At 38.7% G+C, this 19,525-nt stretch overlaps 1 protein-coding gene and 1 long non-coding RNA gene across 4 annotated transcripts; one reads left to right on the top strand and one right to left on the bottom strand.

Moving 5' to 3' along the window:
* Positions 1 to 1,552: 1,552 nt before the first annotated feature.
* On the bottom strand, positions 1,553 to 6,847 carry LOC133949778 (uncharacterized). Of its 3 annotated transcripts, XR_009920186.1 has the most exons (5): positions 6,616 to 6,847; positions 5,297 to 5,514; positions 3,417 to 3,534; positions 3,052 to 3,143; positions 1,553 to 1,914 (listed from the first exon to the last, which is right to left on the bottom strand). It is a non-coding gene; the product is annotated as an uncharacterized LOC133949778 (long non-coding RNA). The 3 variants fall into 3 exon arrangements; XR_009920184.1 differs by having other exon boundaries at positions 3,417 to 5,514; XR_009920185.1 differs by lacking the exon at positions 6,616 to 6,847 and adding an exon at positions 5,767 to 6,594 and having other exon boundaries at positions 3,417 to 5,514.
* A 667-nt stretch (positions 6,848 to 7,514) lies between these two features.
* On the top strand, positions 7,515 to 18,329 carry LOC133949771 (interferon-induced very large GTPase 1-like). The gene is made up of 5 exons (XM_062383752.1): positions 7,515 to 7,617; positions 9,399 to 9,479; positions 9,591 to 9,663; positions 9,748 to 9,918; positions 11,998 to 18,329. Exons 2-5 carry the CDS (start codon positions 9,456 to 9,458, stop codon positions 16,698 to 16,700), a joined length of 4,971 nt encoding a protein of 1,656 aa, XP_062239736.1. The 5' UTR covers positions 7,515 to 7,617; positions 9,399 to 9,455; the 3' UTR covers positions 16,701 to 18,329.
* Positions 18,330 to 19,525: the final 1,196 nt, after the last annotated feature.

The raw sequence follows: 19,525 nt of genomic DNA, 5'->3' as shown, positions 1-19,525 counted from the left end.
ATGTTCCCCAAAGCACAATCACAGCATACAGACCACAACAGGAATACTATCACCTTTAACTTTTCTTTTTTTAAATTACTTTTTCATATCTACAGTCATAGGTTTTGTGTAGGTTTTCTACTGTGCTAAATCGGCATTTACTCTCATGGGTTTTTATTCACAGTAATGGAAACGTGACATCAGGTGAACCTTTTAAATTTACTAACCAGTCTGATACATTCAGTTGTTTTTCTCTCAGAGGAGTAGAAAGTAAGCTTTAGTTACAATTTTCAAGTTTCAAGCTTGGCAGGAAATGACCAGTTACAAAAAATGAACATTTAATGAGTTACATTAAGTCAGAAAACCATCAAGCCAAATAATTTCACAACTGTAGTGATAACATCTATGTACTTTTGTATGAAAACAAGAAGCTAGTTTTCACCGGTAAATGAGCTGAACAACATAATCTTTATCTACTTCCGGATTTCTGCAGGTTATGACAAGATCAATTTAAAGTAGCAGTGTGTAAGATGTCTTAGGATTTATAATGCTTTCTTTGCACAAAATGGGATATAATCCTCATATCTAAGTTATATTAACTCTGTAGTGAGATTAAAATAAAATAAAAACGTAACGGAAAGCACTTATAAAATAATAAGTAATAAACCATAAATGTACCACCGAAAAACCAAAGGAACGGCCCAGGCTTCATCTCAGAAGTGAAAGTGAAAGTTAAAGTGAGGCGTGCTGAAACAGGAAATGAGACAGAAATGAATACAAACAACATGTTGACTCCATGATGGAAAACTACTGAGAGACAAAGACTTTCAGACGCTGAAGTCTCCAGTTTTCTGTTGAACAGGTAATTTACCACATCAACATGAATTCAATCTGTTGTTTGATAGATTAGTTTTATTACTATGCACTAGAAATACAATGTTAGTGAACTTCCCACCACCTAAGGATGTGAAATTACATATTACAGGAGAAGACAACTGTGTCATGTATCACTTTTTTTCTTATGGTTCTTTTACAGATTTCTGACCCTGATACATCAACTCCAATGAAAAAAAACCTTTTTCATATCCAGCTTTGTTTAGCAATGGAGTTTCCATTGGAATGAATATTGCAATGTTTATTCGCTTCTGTTTTATTATCAACAAAAGTTTATTTCTTCTATTCTTTGTTGTTGTCTCTCCTTTCTGACTGCCATTTCACCATATCTATAGTTTTAAACGCTTCAGTAATGTCGTTGTTTCCACAACTTGCATTTGAAATAAATCACTCACATCCACAGTCCATGTTCAAAGTTAACATGTATATCAGATATTGAATAGTTGAAAACCTGAATTTCCGCTTCACAAGACTACACAAATATATATTTTTTTTTAAATATGCATTTTAAATAACTAACTTTTTTTTTGTACCTCTTGTGGAATTCAAACGCTGTAAGATATTCTCATATGAATATATTCATGAAACAATTCACAATTTCAAAGCAAATGTGTGAAAATAGTAATAGAAAAACAAATGAATCAAAAAGATATAACAGAAGTAATAATAATAACCCAAATCAGATCAGAATCAGGTTTATTGGCCAAGTAAGTTTGCACAAACAGGGAATTTGATATCCTTCTGCACTTTTATGCAGTTGTGTGAATACCTGTGGTACTATATGAAGCTTCCAGAGCGGTCTGATACCCTAACATCCTCCTGGTACTGCCTGTGTGAATATGTAAAACACTTGTAGGCAGAGAAGTACAGTTGTGGACTCACACACTTTTCAGGATCCTGACCACAGCATTTCCTCTGGCTGTCTGAAAGGTGTGTCCCTACAGTTCATAGGAACACCATGGTACTCCAGCAGAAGGTGGGTCACCATGTCTGCAGCGGTCAGCCCCTGTGCTGCTCCACACTCATCTCTTCAGTAAGTGTCTGAAAACAAACAAAGGAGAAACTCAGAGGAGGCTTAATATGAGATCTATGTTATGTTGGTTATATGATAAAGTCAGTTATTAGGGATACAATCTGTAATGTTTTTTATCCCACATATGTAACACAATGACAAAATATTTCTGTAACATACAGTATTCATATAATATTTATTCAGTGGTTTCTGAGACAGTTAATGTTACATTAACATTACTCAGTGAGATGTCAACACAGAGCTGTGGTATAAAAACACTTTGTTGTATTGGTCTTGTTGACATCAACAAGTCATAAACCTGTGTAGCTTCAGTCAGGTCCCAGTGGTTCCTCCTCCTCCTTCTCCTTCTCCTCCTCAATATTTAAAAGAAAGAACCTCAATTATCTAAGCAGGCTTTGGTTTTAATTCATCTCTCTGTCTATGTTGAAAAGAGCCAACTAAGGAAGTCATCATACCACAAATAAATCATTATCTGATGGGCCATGCATCACACGCTCCAGTGGAATCCATAACCACATTTGATGCAACAGCACAGTAAAAACATTAACCACACTAACACAATGGAGGTTAGGGAAAAGCATGCTTAATGTCTTAAAGGTTCTCTGTGTAGAATTATATTGATATCTAGTGGTGAATTTTCATGTTGCAGCTGAATACCCCTGAGCTCACCCTCCCCTTCCATGAAAGAGAACCTGTGGTAGCTTCAGTTGTCATAAAAATTCAAAGAGGTTTGTCCAGTTTGGACTACTGTAAAAAACATGGCGGCCTCCGTAGAGGGGACCTGCTCCTGATGTAAATATAAAGTATTTAAACATAAAAGGGTAAATTCCAGGGTAAAGAAAACATTTTTTACAATTGAGATGGAACACACTAGTGAAAACATCACTAGGATTATTTTATATTCAGTTTTTGTCAATAGATCCCTTTCACAGTGATTGTGTCACATCAAATACTTAAAAGTAACTCCCACTTTACAACAATATTTAAACAGAACCATCCGATATCTCTCCATTGCATAGATAGGAATTCTAATCTAATATAACTGCCTGGGCTATTGATGAATATTAGATTAATTGTGCAGCACTAGTTCAGACCAAAGCATGACGAACTGATTCAAAACTGAACGTCACTAGATGCAGCCTAACCTGAATGTGGGCCTGTGGAAGAAGCAGGCTTTGTTCAGGCGGCTCTGGGAGTTTTGTTTCAGAGTGGCCCTCAGGTGGCAGCTGATGAACATCTTGAAGAACAAAGCCAAATGAATAAAAGTTATTCATTACATTCAGAACATGTGATCTATTATTGATTTCAGGAATGTGATAAATACACTTGTGGGTGATTAATCATAACGCAACTGAAAAGTGCTTGGCTGACAATAGACTGCTGTAGGATGAGATTAAAAATAACAGCGATGAATTCCACAAATAGTATCTTTGTGCAAATATGGTTACTCCAGTGTCAATTGTCTTTTGGAAAATAATAACGGGACAACTACCCAATGAGGTGTTGTTACCTGTTCCCCAGAATCCTGCTTGAAGTGGAAGGCTTGCACACTGAAGCACAACCGGCTTTCTTGCTCTCGCTGGAGGAATTTAGATGAAGACCCTGGTAACACACTGTCTACAAGACATCTGGAATGATGGAGAGACACATCTCATTTAGACATGATGATACCAACAGGTTTGAAACACTGAAAGACAGAGGTGTGGACTCGAGTCACATGACTTGGACTCGAGTCAGACTCGAGTCATGAATTTGATGACTTTAGACTCGACTTGACAAACTGTAAAGAGACTTGCAACTCGACTTGGACTTCAACATCAATGAGTCGTGACTTCACTTGGACTTGAGCCGTTTGACTTGATAAGACTTGCTCTTTTCCCCAAAACACAAAGATTCAAAAGTATGTTATTAAGGAGCGCTCTGTATCTGTCATCGTGTTTGTGTGCGTCTGTGTGTGTGTGTGCAGCGCCGCCGCTCCCAAAACGCGCACTACGCGCTGTGCGTCGGGCACCAAGTCCTGAGGGGGCACCAAAAAAAAGCAACTGAAAAATGATCATAGTTATTATAATTATGTAGCCGAGCGTTTGGTTGTATCATAAGTCCGGCTTCAGCCGACAAAGGACACGAGAGCAGGTCATGCGCTCGGGACAGCACACCCGTCTATTCTCCGTTCATTTTACAACTTCACTCATCACAGCACCCACTTCCTTTAAAACCCCCTTTCAAAATAAGAGTCACTACCAACAACCCTCTTAAAACCGGAAATACAAATCAACCCTCAACAATAACGTCATTAAATAAATTAGCTTACAATTATAATGCCGATATTATTTCAGTATAGAAATATTAGGTACCTTTTAGCCATGTATATCACAAAAAAGGCAGAACAAGAGATATATTAAATTGCTCAAAAAAAGTTAAAGAAGATTGACTATTCTTGTTTGTACTTATTGATGATTATTTAATGTAATTATAGAGGAGTTATGCTTAGGGCACCAAAATGGCTCGCAGCGGCACTAGGTGGAATCATACTACGTCCACATCGTGCACAAATGACTGACAGACTTTTGGCCAATTTGGTCTTTTGCAAATGCAATTCAGCATAGGGCCCTGACATATTAAAAGCACAACCCTGTTCATTGTTATGTTCAAGTATTTGTTATGTTTCTCACATGTACACACACACACAGACAATATGAGGTAAGATAAATGAGATGAGATAAACACAGGACAGGACAGAAATGTTCATGTTCATGTATTTGTTATGTTTCTCACATGTACACACACACACAGACAATATGAGGTGAGATAAATGAGATGAGATAAACACAGGACAGGACAGAAATGTTCATGTTCATGTATTTGTTATGTTTCTCACATGTACACACACACACAGACAATATGAGGTGAGATAAATGAGATGAGATAAACACAGGACAGGACAGAAACTGCTGTGGAACTAGTTAAAATGCAAAATACAATGTTAGCACTTTTGTACAAATAATAACAGTTGCACCTGTTTTTTCAAATGTGTTCATTCTGTAGGAGTGGTTTAAAATGAAGAATATTCTTGCAAAATATGAGTTAAATGTTAAAAAATGACTGGTTAATAGTGCAATAGGGAAGTGCGATGTTGGCACAATTTTTTTCTGTAATTTCAATTGCACTTGTTTTAATAAATAAATAAATACGGATTTTAAAAGCATACATGATCCGTGTAAATATATTATTACTCAGTGATCAAAAGGACTCGAAAAGACTCAAAACTCAAACTGCAGGACTTGGACTTGACTTGAGACTTGTCAGTCTTGACTTTGGACTTGACTCGGGACTTGCCTGTCTTGACTTGGGACTTGACTCTGGACTTGAGGGCAAAGACTTGAGACTTACTTGGGACTTGCAAAAATGACTGTGTCCTGGTACTGGGAGAAGTACAGTGGTAGACTCAGACAGTTTTCAGGATCCTGACCAGAGCATTTCCTCTGGCTGTCTGAAAGGTGTGTCCCTACAGTTCATAGGAACACCATGGTACTCCAGCAGAAGGTGGGTCACCATGTCTGCAGCGGTCAGCCCCTTTGCTGCTCCACACGCATCTCTTCAGTAAGTGTCTGAAAACAAACAAAAGAGAAACTGTAATGCGTGTTGGTTTATCCTAAATAAGAGATGAGCCGGACTGGTCCATTTTAAGTATTTATTGAGATGCAATGAAAGTTGAACAACATAGCTATGGACAATTATCACAGCCTAGGCTAAATCAGTTAGCAATAGGTAGTTAATAATGGCCCCGAACAAAGGGGGTTTGATATAATTATAACAGTAGATTTAATATGATTGGTTATGAAAGATTGAAGGGGAGTCACCGCAAATCAATTTGGTTCTCCCTTATTGGTCCGCAGCTGTAGTCCCCCGCCTCTTGTCAAGGAATCCAGGAAGTGACAAGAAGCTGCTCTCCGTGACGCTACTACTACTCTGATAGTTGCTAATCAAAATGTTCTCTTCATGAAAGGCCTTGACACAGCTGATGCCATGTAGGCCATTGGAGAAAGGAATATGATGTTCCTGCTATATCCAAACAAAGTCCTGTTGATGTAAACATTAGGATCCTCGAAACCAAAACAACGAAACAAAACAATGTCAACAAAGTCACTCTGTTCGACCTCCAGAACTTATCAGACAGCTGCTTGAGATATATGTGATGTGATGAGTCTAAGGGAATAATGGTTTAATACCAAAAGTTAGAATTCAGAACAATTATAAGATTCATTATTAACACTATGCAGCAAGGGTTATTTATAAATCATTTGTATAAAGGCCTTATAACTGGCCCAACCTGCTCAAGGCCCCCCCTCCTGTCTTTATTGCAAAGAATACAGTTAGACCCCAGAACAGCTAAAATATTGAATTCTCACAAAACTCAGAGGAGGCTTTAATATTAGATTATGTTATGTTGGTTATATGATAATCTCAGTTATTAGGGGTCGTACGCTGTAATGTTTTTTATCCAGCTCACTATGTAAAACGTGACAAATTATTATTGTAACAAAGCATATATATCATATAATAATTATTCAGGGGTGTCTGAGACAGCTAATGCTACATTAACATTACTCGGTGAGATGTCAACACAGAGCTGTGGTATAAAAACACTTTGTTGCATTTTTCTTGTTGACACCGACGAGACCATGTAGTAACGTAATAAAAACAAAAACCTGTGTAGTGTCAGTGCTCCTCCTCCTCCTCCTCCTCTTCCTCCTCCACACCTCAGTGCAGCTCTCAGCTGTTTGTGTGTAAAACGAGAAATCACGTGTCTTCTGAACGAGTCTATTTGCTAACGTTAGCCCGCATTAGCATTCAGCTAACTCAGCTACCTCGTGTCATTAATGAAGCACTACCACAGCGTGGTAACACATTTCCTGCATGTAAACTATCAACTACTGTTTACAGAAGACCGCTCAGTGAGGTCGACTGGCATTTTGACACAAAGGGGCCACCGTCGCTCTGTTGACGCTCAGGAAGGGAGGGAGGCGTGAGGAGCACTCAGTTTGATGGTGTCATACATAGATACCCCCCCCTTTCACACATCGAACCCCTCAAGACCTTTTTAAGTGTGATTGTTTAATTTATAATGTTGACATGTTCCCTTTGTGCCTTTTTATTCAATAAATCAGACATTAGGAGTGAAACAAGCCGTCAACCTGATTATTTCCACCTTTACAGAGCAGTAAACAGATGTTATTCTGAAAGAAAAGAACAAAGAACTCATTCAAAAAGTTGAGTTTTGAGATTTTGCAAACTAAAGAACTCAATCCTGTCAAATTGTGAGTGGGGCTCAGCAGCTGGAATCCAGACTAACTTTAATTTACACAAAATCTTTCTTAGTGAATATTTGTGTATAACATTGTGTGATTCCTGCTTGGTCTACATTGATTTCCTCACAAATGAATTCTGAAACACAGGGAACAGAAACACCCTAAGACAGCTGAGGATTTTTCAACTACCATATTTTTCCTTTCCTGGAAACTTCTCTTTGTTTTATTCTGGGAAATCACATGATCAAACCAAAAGTGAAAGTGTTTTGACCAACAGAATAAAAGGAGGGTGTCTGCTAGCACAGGTCTGTATTGGCATATGCAGCGAAGTGTGATGTTGTATCTAAAGCAACAGGACAACTACGAATCCTGGATGAAAAACTGTGGCAGATCTCTACAAAGGTGAGTTCCTAGAATGTTTCATCTTTTATTTTGTCAGAGAACAACCATTATTATTTGAACAAGTGACAAGCATTGTGTCCTGATACTGCCGATACAAACTTGGCATGTGGCAATGTGAGTCTTCAAGCAGGAAATGTGTATCTGCTTGACAGGTTAAGTGGATGTTGTTATTGTACTACAATATTACACCAGCCATTAAAGGGTGTTTATTTCGAAGTGTCAAACTTCAGTGCAGTCAACCTTTTTTAAGCCCTTGACTAACAAGCTATTCTGAATTCCCATGCTAAGCTCTCAAAACTCAAGCACCTAACTCCTGTGCATGGACAACAAATATCGTACTCGTCCCAGATGGATGTATCGTGTTATTCATTTCTGAAGCTCTAATGTTGAAGCTTTCAAACTATATCACAACTTTTTTTCTCTAATTTTAAATCGCTTGTCTACAGCAGTGGTTTTCAAATGGGGGTACGTGAAGGCATTCCAGGGGGTACTTGAGATTTTTTTTTTATATATTTAAAATGAGCATCCATTCAAAAATCCTTTAAAAAATAGTTATTTAGTAAATATTCAATAAAATATTAGTGTAAGTTCATGAACTCAATTTTATATTCAGTAGGCTATTACATTTCATTATCCCAAAAATCCTGAGTCTCCCCTATACCAGGACAGTTTGACCCGACCTGTCATCACTGCCGCCTGGAAAACTCAAACAAAGGAGTCGGGGTTGAGCTATATATATACTTTTCAGTTGTGAAGTTACAGATTCATGAATGGAAGTCCGCGTCTCTACCGGAACACTTTCAAAATAAAAGCATGTAATGCAAAAATGGAAAATGAAATTGATAAATATTTTAATTTTTCTGTTGATCTTTTATTTGAAATTAAGTTAATGATTTATTTGTTGTGAAGAAGTGTTTATCTATAATTAAGTTCATGAGTTCAGTTTGAGAAAGTATGTTTATCATTGTGCCAAAAGAGGTCACTTTAAGATGATTCTTTTTTTATTTCCAAATAGTTCAAGTGAGAAATGACTTCCGTTAAGTTCCTTATATTTGACAGTAAAAGCTGTACTCTCTTCTCAACTTCATTTGCAGGACAGCTGACGCTATTATTTTACTGTTGTAGATTTGACATTCAAACCATGATTGGCTTATAAAATATGATGCATTGTAATTTTTTTAAGGATAAAACTTTTCAATGAAATTAACTCCACCTCAAACCAACTATAGCAGTATCACATCACTTATACATCACTACTTCAATCAATTCAATAATTTAAATAGGAGAGGCGGTGGACTAGTGGCAGAAACTTGGGCAGAAAGGTCTCTGGTTCATCTCTGGCTCGACTCCATGGAGAAAAAACAAAAAGACGAACCTGGATTGATTTGTCCAAAAATCCATGAGGATTCTCCCTACACTGTCTAGTGCCCCTTAGCAAGGCACCTTACTCCCCCAACATCTGCTCCCCGGGCGCTGTACATGGCTGCTCACTGCTCTGTGTGTCCTGCACCAGATGGGTTAAAAGCAGAGGTTAAATTTCCCTCCTTGCATGAGTGTGCCTGTGCGTGTTTGGGATAAATAAATGTATCTTAATCTTAAATAATATGTCAAATACTTTTATTCTGATGATAGATTGATAACTTGTTGTATTGTGAAAAAATTGATTAATTTATCCATCATGTTTCATGGCCTCTACCCATCAGGCACTCTGCTCAGAGTTTTGTTCTTTGACTTTACTTGGCCTATAACTAAACATGCAACTTGTTTCTGATTACTTTAAGAGAGAAGTAGATTTAATAATCTGGACTGAGTGAGACACGACTGACACTGGACCAAGAATGGATAGCTCAGAGGAGGAAGAGGTAAACAGCATGTTTTTATAGTTACAATTTTACAGTTAGCGATTGTGAACGGGATTATGAGTCGATTAATTACACCTTAAACTGCTTTTTGTATTTTTCTCAATTATTAAGTTCACTGACGCCAACGATACGTTCCCTGAGCCTGACAGTGAGGAGAAGGATCCCTCAACAACACAGTCTAACTGTAAGTGTGCCAGTCCAGTGAACAGAAGAACATGGTGTGATCTGGAGGTACTGAGAGGTATTCCTTTCTCTTCTCTTATGACAGATGTTTCTCCACCAGAAGAAGAAACACCTCTCAGTTCAGGCACAAGGACTGTTTCAGATCCCTGCAGTGACCCACTCAGAGGCAGTGGGACCATGGAGGACTCCAGCACTGTAGATGTTCAGGGCAGTACTGGAACCAGAAATACGCCAATCGGAACATCTGCCAATACACGTAAGTGAAAGAAAATAGTAGTTGCAATAAAAACTGTGAAGAAATAAATCCCAAAACAAGAAATGAATTCAATGAGATGCTTCACCAATGCATGATGCAGTCTTAAATAATCAATATGTGCAACATTCTTTTTTAATCATGCTACTAGTTCATGAAATTATAATAACTTTACAGCATGCCAGTGTAAATTTAAACTGTAAGACCCACCATAATATATTTATAATTCTTGTTATATATGTGATGTATCTATTAATATCAAAACTATAGTAGGGCATATTTTAGGATGTAACTTTTGACTGATCGCAATGATAAATACAGATCTATGATATTTCATGAATCATTTTTTTAGATGACCAATTTGACACCAAAGCAAGTCAAATGACAAACAAACAGTACAGGAAACACAAGCCTCCTCTATTAAAAGGTCCAGTGTTTAAGATTCAGGTGTAAGGGATATATTGGCAGAAATGAATCATCCTTTATGTTGTCAATACTGTGTTCAAATTATTGTTTTCTTTAACATAGAATGGGCCATTTATATTTAAATACTTTATATTTACATCAGGAGCGGCTCCTCTCTACGGAGGCCACCATGTTTTGACAGTAGCAAAGACCAGACAAACTAAACACTGTTTTAGAGTTGAATCTACCACAGGTTCTCTTTTATGTTTGGAGAGTGAGGGTGAGGTGAGGGGTGTTCAGCTACAGCATGGAACTGCACCACTAGATATCACTAAAGCTTACATGCTGAAACTTTAAGTTAACATGAATGCACCAAAGGTCAACTTCTAACAAAGATGTTAGTTACATATTAACTCCATCCAGTGGCCAGAGAGCCAATCAACAAATCAGGTTGCAGGAGATCCTCTGCTTTGACCCGTTCACAACATCACAGAAATCTCCGGAGCGTGAAGCTGCATGGCGGCAAAGCAGGCAGAGTCAAGATGCAACATAAACTCTGCTGTGGAGATCTTTAGTTTTTCTTTACATTACATCAACACCTGCGTCGACTCTTATCTCCGAAAGCTCTCTTGACACCTTTGTTGGTGTCTTTTATACGTGTAAGGCAAGGCCTTTTCATCAGGAGATATTTTCTTATTCCATTTATGAGTCTGTTGCTTGGGGAGAGCTGGACAGGAAGAGCATAAACCCAGCAGCAGGACCAGTATCTGCTCCTTTGTTCGAGGAGGATTCCATTTGGCTTCAGGGTTTCAAGGAAACTGTTGGGCCTTGTTGGGCAAATTAACTCTACAGAGTGACATTTTAGTTTTGAAATGTTAATTATTCAAACATTTTTATTAAAGAGTCAAATATGACTTTATTACTGTAGTCTGTGAAGAAAAATATTTGGAGAAATTAATTTACAGTCCACTACTACAATGACAAAGTCGCTACCTTCTCCCAAAAAAGACCAACTGCGTCAAAACATTAACAAGCACAAACAAAAACCATAACAGAAATAAATAGTTCAGCTGCTATTTATGAATGGTCAAGTTAGAGAGCGTAAAATTAGAGGTAATATGTATTTAATGAATGTGAACAAAAAACAGTGAAAAAAAAGAGACAAAAAACGACAAATTGGGTCTGGCACTGGCACTTCACAGGAAATACTATCAACGTTACTGGTCCTACCTGACCACAGGGACACTAATATGATATGATCAAACAGCCCCTAAGGCATATGGCCTCAATATATGTTTGTATCTATGTAGAATGATTTAACCTATTTATCTTTACCAAGGACAGGGTGTTTTCATCTGTGTTTCTATGTTTGTTTCTTGTTAGTTTGCAGGATTACAAAAAAAAACACTGCATGAATTATAACAAAAATCAGGAAATAATTCATAGATCTTGATGGAAAAGATCTGACAGAATTAGAGAATTGATATATGTAAGCGAGTGAAATTCAATTTAGCTTCATGGAAGAATGGGGTATGGATCAGGGAGGAACCCATTAAATTTAGGTGCAGGTATACGGCATCAGGGGGAGGTTTTCACTCTCTCTTTAACATGCTGAGATAGACCTTTGATCTTGGCAGATGTATGCCTGATTAATAATCATTGTTTTCATGCCCACAGAGACACAACTGCAGACCTTGTTGGAGGATCTGGGCTTGAAGCAGCACTACACAAAGAAGCTAACACTGAGCAAAATACTCCAGATTGACCTGAAGGCCATCACTGATGAACCTGCCAGGTGTCCCTCAGATCTTCCATGGTATTTCTTAAAGAAACTAATGATGGTTAATGTGACAGCGAGAAATTTACAATCAGAATGTGAATCATCCAATGACGGCGCAACAGAAACAACTGAATCTGACTTTGATAATCTGTGCGACATTACAGACTCAGGTGACAAGGTAAACCCCCTTGACGTAATCACTGCTCTCTTTCTGTGTTCTGATGGGTTTGTGCAACAGGAAATGGCCCTCAAAATGTCCATGTGTCAGTTTTCTGTGCCTCTCCTGCTTCCAGATTGTGACACAGATCAGTGCAAACTCATGCTTTGGGCCATGAGAGACATTGTTAAAACCTACAGACCTCAGTCACTTTTACAATCCAAGGGTTTTACTGAAGAAAGAATTGTTCTCTCTGAAATTCCAATGATATCTTTTGTGAGACTGGGGGAATGTTCCATGTCCAAGTCAGAGATTCTCAATAAGCTTTTAAGCAATTCTGAAGAGTACCATGACTATTTTGTTCACCATGATATGAAGTGTGGTGACACCCCCAGAAGCATATCCAATGGACTGACTGAAATAACTTGGTACCTTCCTTCCGGCAAAAAAAACATAGATTTTTTCAGTGAGCCATTAGCTGTAGCTAACCTTCGTGGGGACATTGCCTCATTTGAAACTCAGTTTTCATTCTTGTGTCAGACATCTGCAGCAGTGTTTGTGTTCTTTGACAATTTGGACCCTGAGTGCAAGCTGCTAACCAACCTCCACCACAAGACACAAATGTTTTTGGTCGGTAACCAACAAAGCAAATGCTTTAGTATGGATGCTCTCAAAACAGTAGCAACAAAGCTGGGCTTGAGTAAAGACAACATCATTATAAAGACCAAGCAGAAAAATTATGCAGACTTTGTCCAAGGATTGCGGAAAAAAGTCAACGATGTTATTCAGAAATCAAAGAAGAAGATGTGCATTGAGAAGATGGCTGACATTGCCCCTGAATTGGGAATCTTGGTTGATGAAGACTGTCCAGAATGTCAGACTGCCAAGGAAAATGCAGATGCCATAACATCAGAAATTCAAAACACCCTTGACTACAAAGACACTCAGCTACCCTTGCATGGCGAAATATGGAAGGAGTTGACAATTTTAGAGAAGGAAGAGTTTCGACTAAAAAATCTTGGATCTGAAGACATAGAAATGTACAAAGCAGGGCTTCAGAAAGAGAAAAGAAAACTTCGGAAGAAGCAGAGCTCTGTAAACATGTCAGATGCCATGATGTTTTTCATCAGTGCAATATCAAGCCCAGGCATAGAGAGACGTTATTTCCTGAAATGGATGCGAATGAACCTTGATAACCTGTCTCGAGAAAAACTGTCTGGCCTCAGGAAGCAGTACAAAGAAAAATGCAAAGATGCAGTCAACAAAGAGGCCATCAAAGACATTGATAAAGAGCTTTCCAGCAGCTCACTGGGAACTGAACACTTCTTCCGTGAAATGGGTCAGATTTATGAAGCTTCAGTTTCCCTTCCAGAACAAGATCTGTCACGTAAACAACTACAGCATCTGCCCCAAATCTGTGCAGGATTGTTGCTTGATGGATTTCCCCTGGAGCTTGTAGATGGAGATGCATCCAACATACCTCTCACATGGGTGAGTGATGTTCTCTCCCAGCTCAATGAACTGGTGTCTCCAAAGAACAAGATACTGGTTGTCACGGTTCTTGGAGTTCAGAGCACAGGAAAGTCCACTCTTCTTAACACCATGTTTGGAGTGCAGTTTGCAGTCAGCACTGGCCGATGCACTCGAGGTGCTTTTATGTTGCTCATCAGAATCGATGAAGATGTCAAAAAAGACCTCAACTGTGACTTCATGGTCATCATTGACACTGAGGGCTTAAAGTCAGCAGAGCTTGCACAACTGGATGATAGCCATGAGCACGACAATGAGCTTGCAACACTTGTTGTGGGGCTGAGTGACATCACCATTGTCAATATTGCAATGGAGAATTCCACACAAATGAAGGACATCCTACAGATAGTTGTGCATGCGTTTCTCAGGATGAAAGAGGTGGGCAAAAAGCCTAAATGTCAGTTTGTTCACCAGAATGTGTCAGATGTTTCAGCCAATGAGAACACCCTAAGAGAGAGGAAACTGCTCTTGGATCAGTTAAACGAGATGACACAGGCAGCAGCCAAAATGGAGAAGAAAGAAAAGAACACCTGCTTCACTGATGTCATGGACTACAATCCAGAAACCGGGAACTGGTACATTCCTGGACTCTGGAATGGAAACCCACCAATGGCACCAGTCAATGCAGGGTACAGCGAAGCTGTATATCAGTTCAAGAAAAACATCACACAGATACTAGGAAACTGTGAGTCCTCTGCTAATGACATCTTGAAGTTTAAAGAGTGGATGTCAAGCCTGTGGAGAGCAGTGAAGCATGAAAACTTCATCTTCAGCTTCAGAAACAGTCTAGTGGCTGAAGCATACATGAGGCTATGCACAGAATTCAACAATTGGGAATGGGACTTCAAAGAATCCATATACAAGTGGATAACAAATGCTGAAACAATTATCTCAAATTTAGGAACACCTGCTTCCAAATCTGAAATAGTTGACATGAAAGAACTCATCTTGACTTTGAAAATTGAAGTTTTCACAAAGCTGACGGAATTGGAGGAAGAGCTTCTTGAAAAACTGAAAAACTATTTCGAGCAAAAAGACGGCCATGTCCATCTCGTAGAAAGATACAAAAAGGACTTTGCAAACAGTGCAAGGAGTCTTCGACTAGACATGCAGAACTCTGTGTATAGTCAACTCACAGCAGCGGCTGAAATCAAACAGGGACAGACAGAAGTTCAAAAAATCAAGGAAAATCACACAAAAGAAATTGAAGAAGCAGTGTGTGCACTGATCGATGAATGTCGAAAGAAAAACATGCAGATGGGAGATGAAGAACTGAACCAAGAATTTGATGTTATGTGGAAAGAAACAGTAAAGAAACTGTCTTTTCCCAAACAAAAGCCAACAAATGTCTTCACCAGTGTCGCCCACTACTTAAGAATAAATCTCAAAGACAAAGGGAGTCATGCATGTGCATTGCTGAGTCAAAGAAACCTGCAAGATTGCGGCAAAACACCTTTCAAATATAAAGCCAAAGGATGGTTGGAAGGGGCTAAAAAGATAGTGAGCAATGTGATACCCATTCAAGATCCCACAATCAGGGTACAAAAGATAGCTGACAACATCATAGATGAATGCAATCAGTATGTGCAAGAAAAAGTGAAAACAGATGCACCTGAAGCAGATGCAAAAGAAACTAAAAACTACTCTGATGCTTACATCCAGGAGATCCTTCGCATAATTGATGAGAGGCTGCAAAAGAATCGGGATGTAAACGTAAACATTGAGTTTGAAGTTTCTCTGAAACAGCACATCTGTGGCATTGCAGCCAGACACTTTCAGAAAATGCACGAAGATTTCTTAAAGGAGAATGACCCTCACTTATGTCTGAACAAAAACAAAAAACAGTTTTGTGATAGTTTTAAAGATGTGTTCCATCAAAGAGACCAGAGCCAGAAGAAGGCAGAAGAATTCACCAAACAATGTTTGAAGCCTGCAGTTGAAAACTTTGTCTACAGTAAACTGGGTCCTGATATCATTCATGAAATGAGGAAACAATCACAGTTCATTGCAAGAGTCTACTCCCAGAATGACATTTTACTGGATTTGCTCTCAAAGCACAGCTTTAGTGAGTACGTAAGGTACATTCAGTCATATGAGGGATATGTAAAGGAGTGGATACTCGACCAAACCGTGAAACACTTATCAAAAGATTCTAAGATGTTTGAGCTAGTGGATCAGCATCTTGACTCAAGTATCAGCAGCATAAAGGATGCAATCCACAAGGCCACAAAGACAACAAGTGCTGACTTGAAAACATTCATTAACAACTTCTGTCAGGAACTTGGTGATACACTGGTCATTTCCCAAGATGCGCTTGGGGCTTTCATGATCCTGAACAAAGCAAACCAGGAGCAGTTTGCTCACTGGTTCACAGAGTTTGTGGATAAAATGGAAAAAGCTCTGAAGCAAGAGTTTAAAATAAGAGACATCCAGATGATACTTAAACATCTTGATGTCAAGCCCCAGAATGAGCTTTTCACACAAGTGATTGGATGTGGTAAACAGTGTCCCTTCTGTGCAGTGGCCTGTGTGTCTGGAGGTGGTAACCATACTGTGCATACGGCTCCACTGCATAGGCCAAATGGTCTGAATGGATACAGGTGGGAGAAAACAGAAAAACTAGCCACTGACATATGCTCGTCATTAGTGGTGAGCGACATCCGATTCATCTGTGATGCTCCTAAAGGTGAATATCACTTTTACAAAAATTACAGAGTTATTTTCCCAGACTGGAACATTCCTCCAGATGGAAGCTACGAGGCATCAGACTACTGGAAATATGTAATGGCAAAGTTCAATAAGCAGTTTGCAGAAGAATATGGTGCAAAGCCTGCTGATATTCCTACAACCTGGAAAAAGATTACACATCTGCAGGCACAACAGAGTCTCAAAGGGTCATTTAACATCAGCTGAGAGACAACATGCTATCTGATTAGAGAAGTGAACCTGATTAAATCCACTTTGTTGGCACTATCATTGAGACACAACTTCCGCTAGGGATTTCCTCCTGAAATACCTGCAAATGGATTTTCCTTGGTACGTAACAGCTCAGGACAGCCCGAGGACATTAACAGTTCCCATGTGTCAACACGAATCAGCTGCTTTTCGTTAGTATCTCGACTGAGAACGACGGGGGGGGGCTTGTGTTGAGTGTAGCATGTTAGCCTGTTGTCTCTCGTAATAAAACACCAACAGGCAGAGCTTTTGAGAATGGTGTGTATTGTTCCCAATGTGCTTCAAAGCGTCATATCAATGTATCAATGTTAATTATAATGCTAATGCTACTGGATACGCTAGTTGCTCGCTTGGTTATGGATATTTTTTGATGTAACACCAGTTGCTAGACTGGTTCAAGGATCAGCTGAATGTGTGTTTAAGTAGAAAAGCTGCTTCTGTTGATATTCACACCATTCAGTTTTAGTTAATTCACTCTAATATGTTATTTGAAACACTTCCGTGTTACTGTACTGACTTTTAGTTCTGTAGTGATGTATAAAATCGTATTCCGTCGATTTTGAACATCCAATACATCAAAATGGCGATTTAAAAACGATTGTAAATGGATCTGTTACAGTTAAAGAGTGATTCTTCATTATACTGCTAAAATTTCAATTCAATTTTTTGTAATATATCACGATTAATTGGTTAATGTAAAATGTTGTCATGAGACTTTTGGGACTTGCTTTAATATTACTGTGACTGCGATATGTTGAAAACAGAGGGAGAATAGAATAACTTACCGAGATCCAGCACATCCCTCATACAAGTGATGAGAAACGATGAGAAACAATGAGGATGTAAGGACATACAGTTAGAAATTTCTCTATAACCGCAAATCCGTTGAGTGACAGCCAGACAGATTTAAGATTTTCTTCACGAGAATAACACTTTCACATGTCTGAAAAAAAAACAACTGTACACTGGGTCCTGATGTCGTTAAATAATAATAATAATAAAAAAAACGAGTCAGGGTTCAGTGTGTAGAAGTTAGTGACATCTAGTGGTGAAGTTAAATGTTGTAGCTGAACACCCTCACATCACCGTCCCCTTCCAAACAGGAAAGAGAACCTGTGGAAGTAAAAACTCAAAAGGTTTTTAGTTTGTCCAGTGTGGACTACAGTAAAAAAACATGGTGGCCTCCATAGAGAGGACCTGCTCCTGATATAAATATAAACTATTTCTATATAAAGGGCCCCTTCTAGGGTAAAGAAAATTACAATTCTTACAACTTTGAATAATTTGTAATAATAATCAAAACAATGGATGTTTGTTGTGTTGATGTGTTGCACTGGACAACATGTTTTGAACTTGAGTCTATGTGTTGCAATTGCAGAAATTTTAACAATAATGTTTTGGTGTGAATTCTGTTGCATTTGATACCTATTTTAAAATGAATGTGAAAAAAATAATATTTGTTGTACTAATAATCAGATTCATGATAACTTGTTACATAGCATAGTATACTTATAATAAAGGAAATGTAATGGATATGTGGAGTTTTTTTCAATAACCAATAACTGTCTGAATAAAGAAACAAAATCAGCAGTCTGGCTATGAATGTCTTTAATGTTTCCCAGATCAGAATCACAGCATACAGTGTATAATAACTTCTAAAGTAAACAGAAATATCATCACCTCATTTATTTATATAGTTTTACTGTACTTTTTTTAATAATCATCTTTTTTTCTTAAACTCCATTATTTAACATTTTCTTCATCTCAAGTCTTGGGTTTCTGAATTCAACAAAGAATTTAAAAACAAGACAACAGGTGCAACTTGGCAAGCTGAGGATTTTCTGGTTTGTGATTGTCATTGTGAGTTGTTTACCATGCGCTTTCGTGCATCACAAGCTCTGGCGATGGGCGAGCCTCAGGGCCGCAGTGAGCTACTTAGGCCCAGCGTGTGTCCACATACATACAAGCAGACCCACTATGAAATATCACCGTCTGTCCCTCAACCAATTGGAACACGGGACTCTTTTCTGCTACATCGTGTCAGTGTAAGAGCAACACAACCTCCACAAACACATCGCAACACAGTGTGTGGATGGGAGACGCTGGGCGGAAGGTGTGATGGCGTCGCTCGATGAGGATATGAGGCATCTAATGGTATCAAAGCCCTCATGTCTGTCCCACAAGTGATTGAGTGGCAACATGTAAACATTGCTACATGTGAAGTGAGCTGACATTTAACTGACCGCTTCTTTAAAAGTCCTGACCGTGACACTGGCCATTACATTAGTGAGCTGGCAAAAGGCAAAGCTGGCTTTCCTCAGTATTTTAGCCTCTGGATGTCACAGCAGTCACGCAGCACGAATTCATCAGGAGTGGGTGGATCGTTGGGAAACAAAACGATGCAAAATTATGAAGGGGGGGGGGGGGGGGGAGAAGATGAGTTGAGGCTTCGATGATCGCAAACCACATAATTTAGTTACATGTTTCAAATTCATTAATATTAATATTAATTGGAAAACAGCTAATGCTAACTACAGCATCAGGCCCTCTGTCATGTGGTGGGTGGGGAGGGGGGGAAATCTGCTACAGTGTCTGATGATGCTACAGAATGCCCACGTCATGATGGGCAATGGGAGAACAAGATAGCGTAAAGAAAATGTGACTAAATGAACAGTGATTGGTGGTGAGCAACTTCTACTCACCAACTTTTCTTCTTTTTTTTGCAAACTGCACCTGTTGTCTTTTGTCGTCACAAAATAAGCATTTCATTCATTCACTCAAAA

This window comes from Platichthys flesus, chromosome 24 (assembly GCF_949316205.1).
Source record: "Platichthys flesus chromosome 24, fPlaFle2.1, whole genome shotgun sequence".
Taxonomy (NCBI): Eukaryota; Metazoa; Chordata; class Actinopteri; order Pleuronectiformes; family Pleuronectidae; genus Platichthys; species Platichthys flesus.
The sequence above is the reverse complement of the archived record's forward strand: the minus strand, read 5'-3'. Positions and strand labels throughout refer to the sequence as shown.

What these genes read in the sequence shown, in the direction of transcription:
- LOC133949771 (XM_062383752.1), top strand. Translation starts at nt 9,456, where the DNA reads ATGGATAGCTCAGAGGAGGAAGAG. An exon ending in ATAGCTCAGAGGAGGAAGAG is followed by an intron (nt 9,480 to 9,590) that starts GTAAACAGCATG and finishes TCAATTATTAAG; the next exon opens with TTCACTGACGCCAACGATAC. An exon ending in CGGAACATCTGCCAATACAC is followed by an intron (nt 9,919 to 11,997) that starts GTAAGTGAAAGA and finishes TCATGCCCACAG; the next exon opens with AGACACAACTGCAGACCTTG.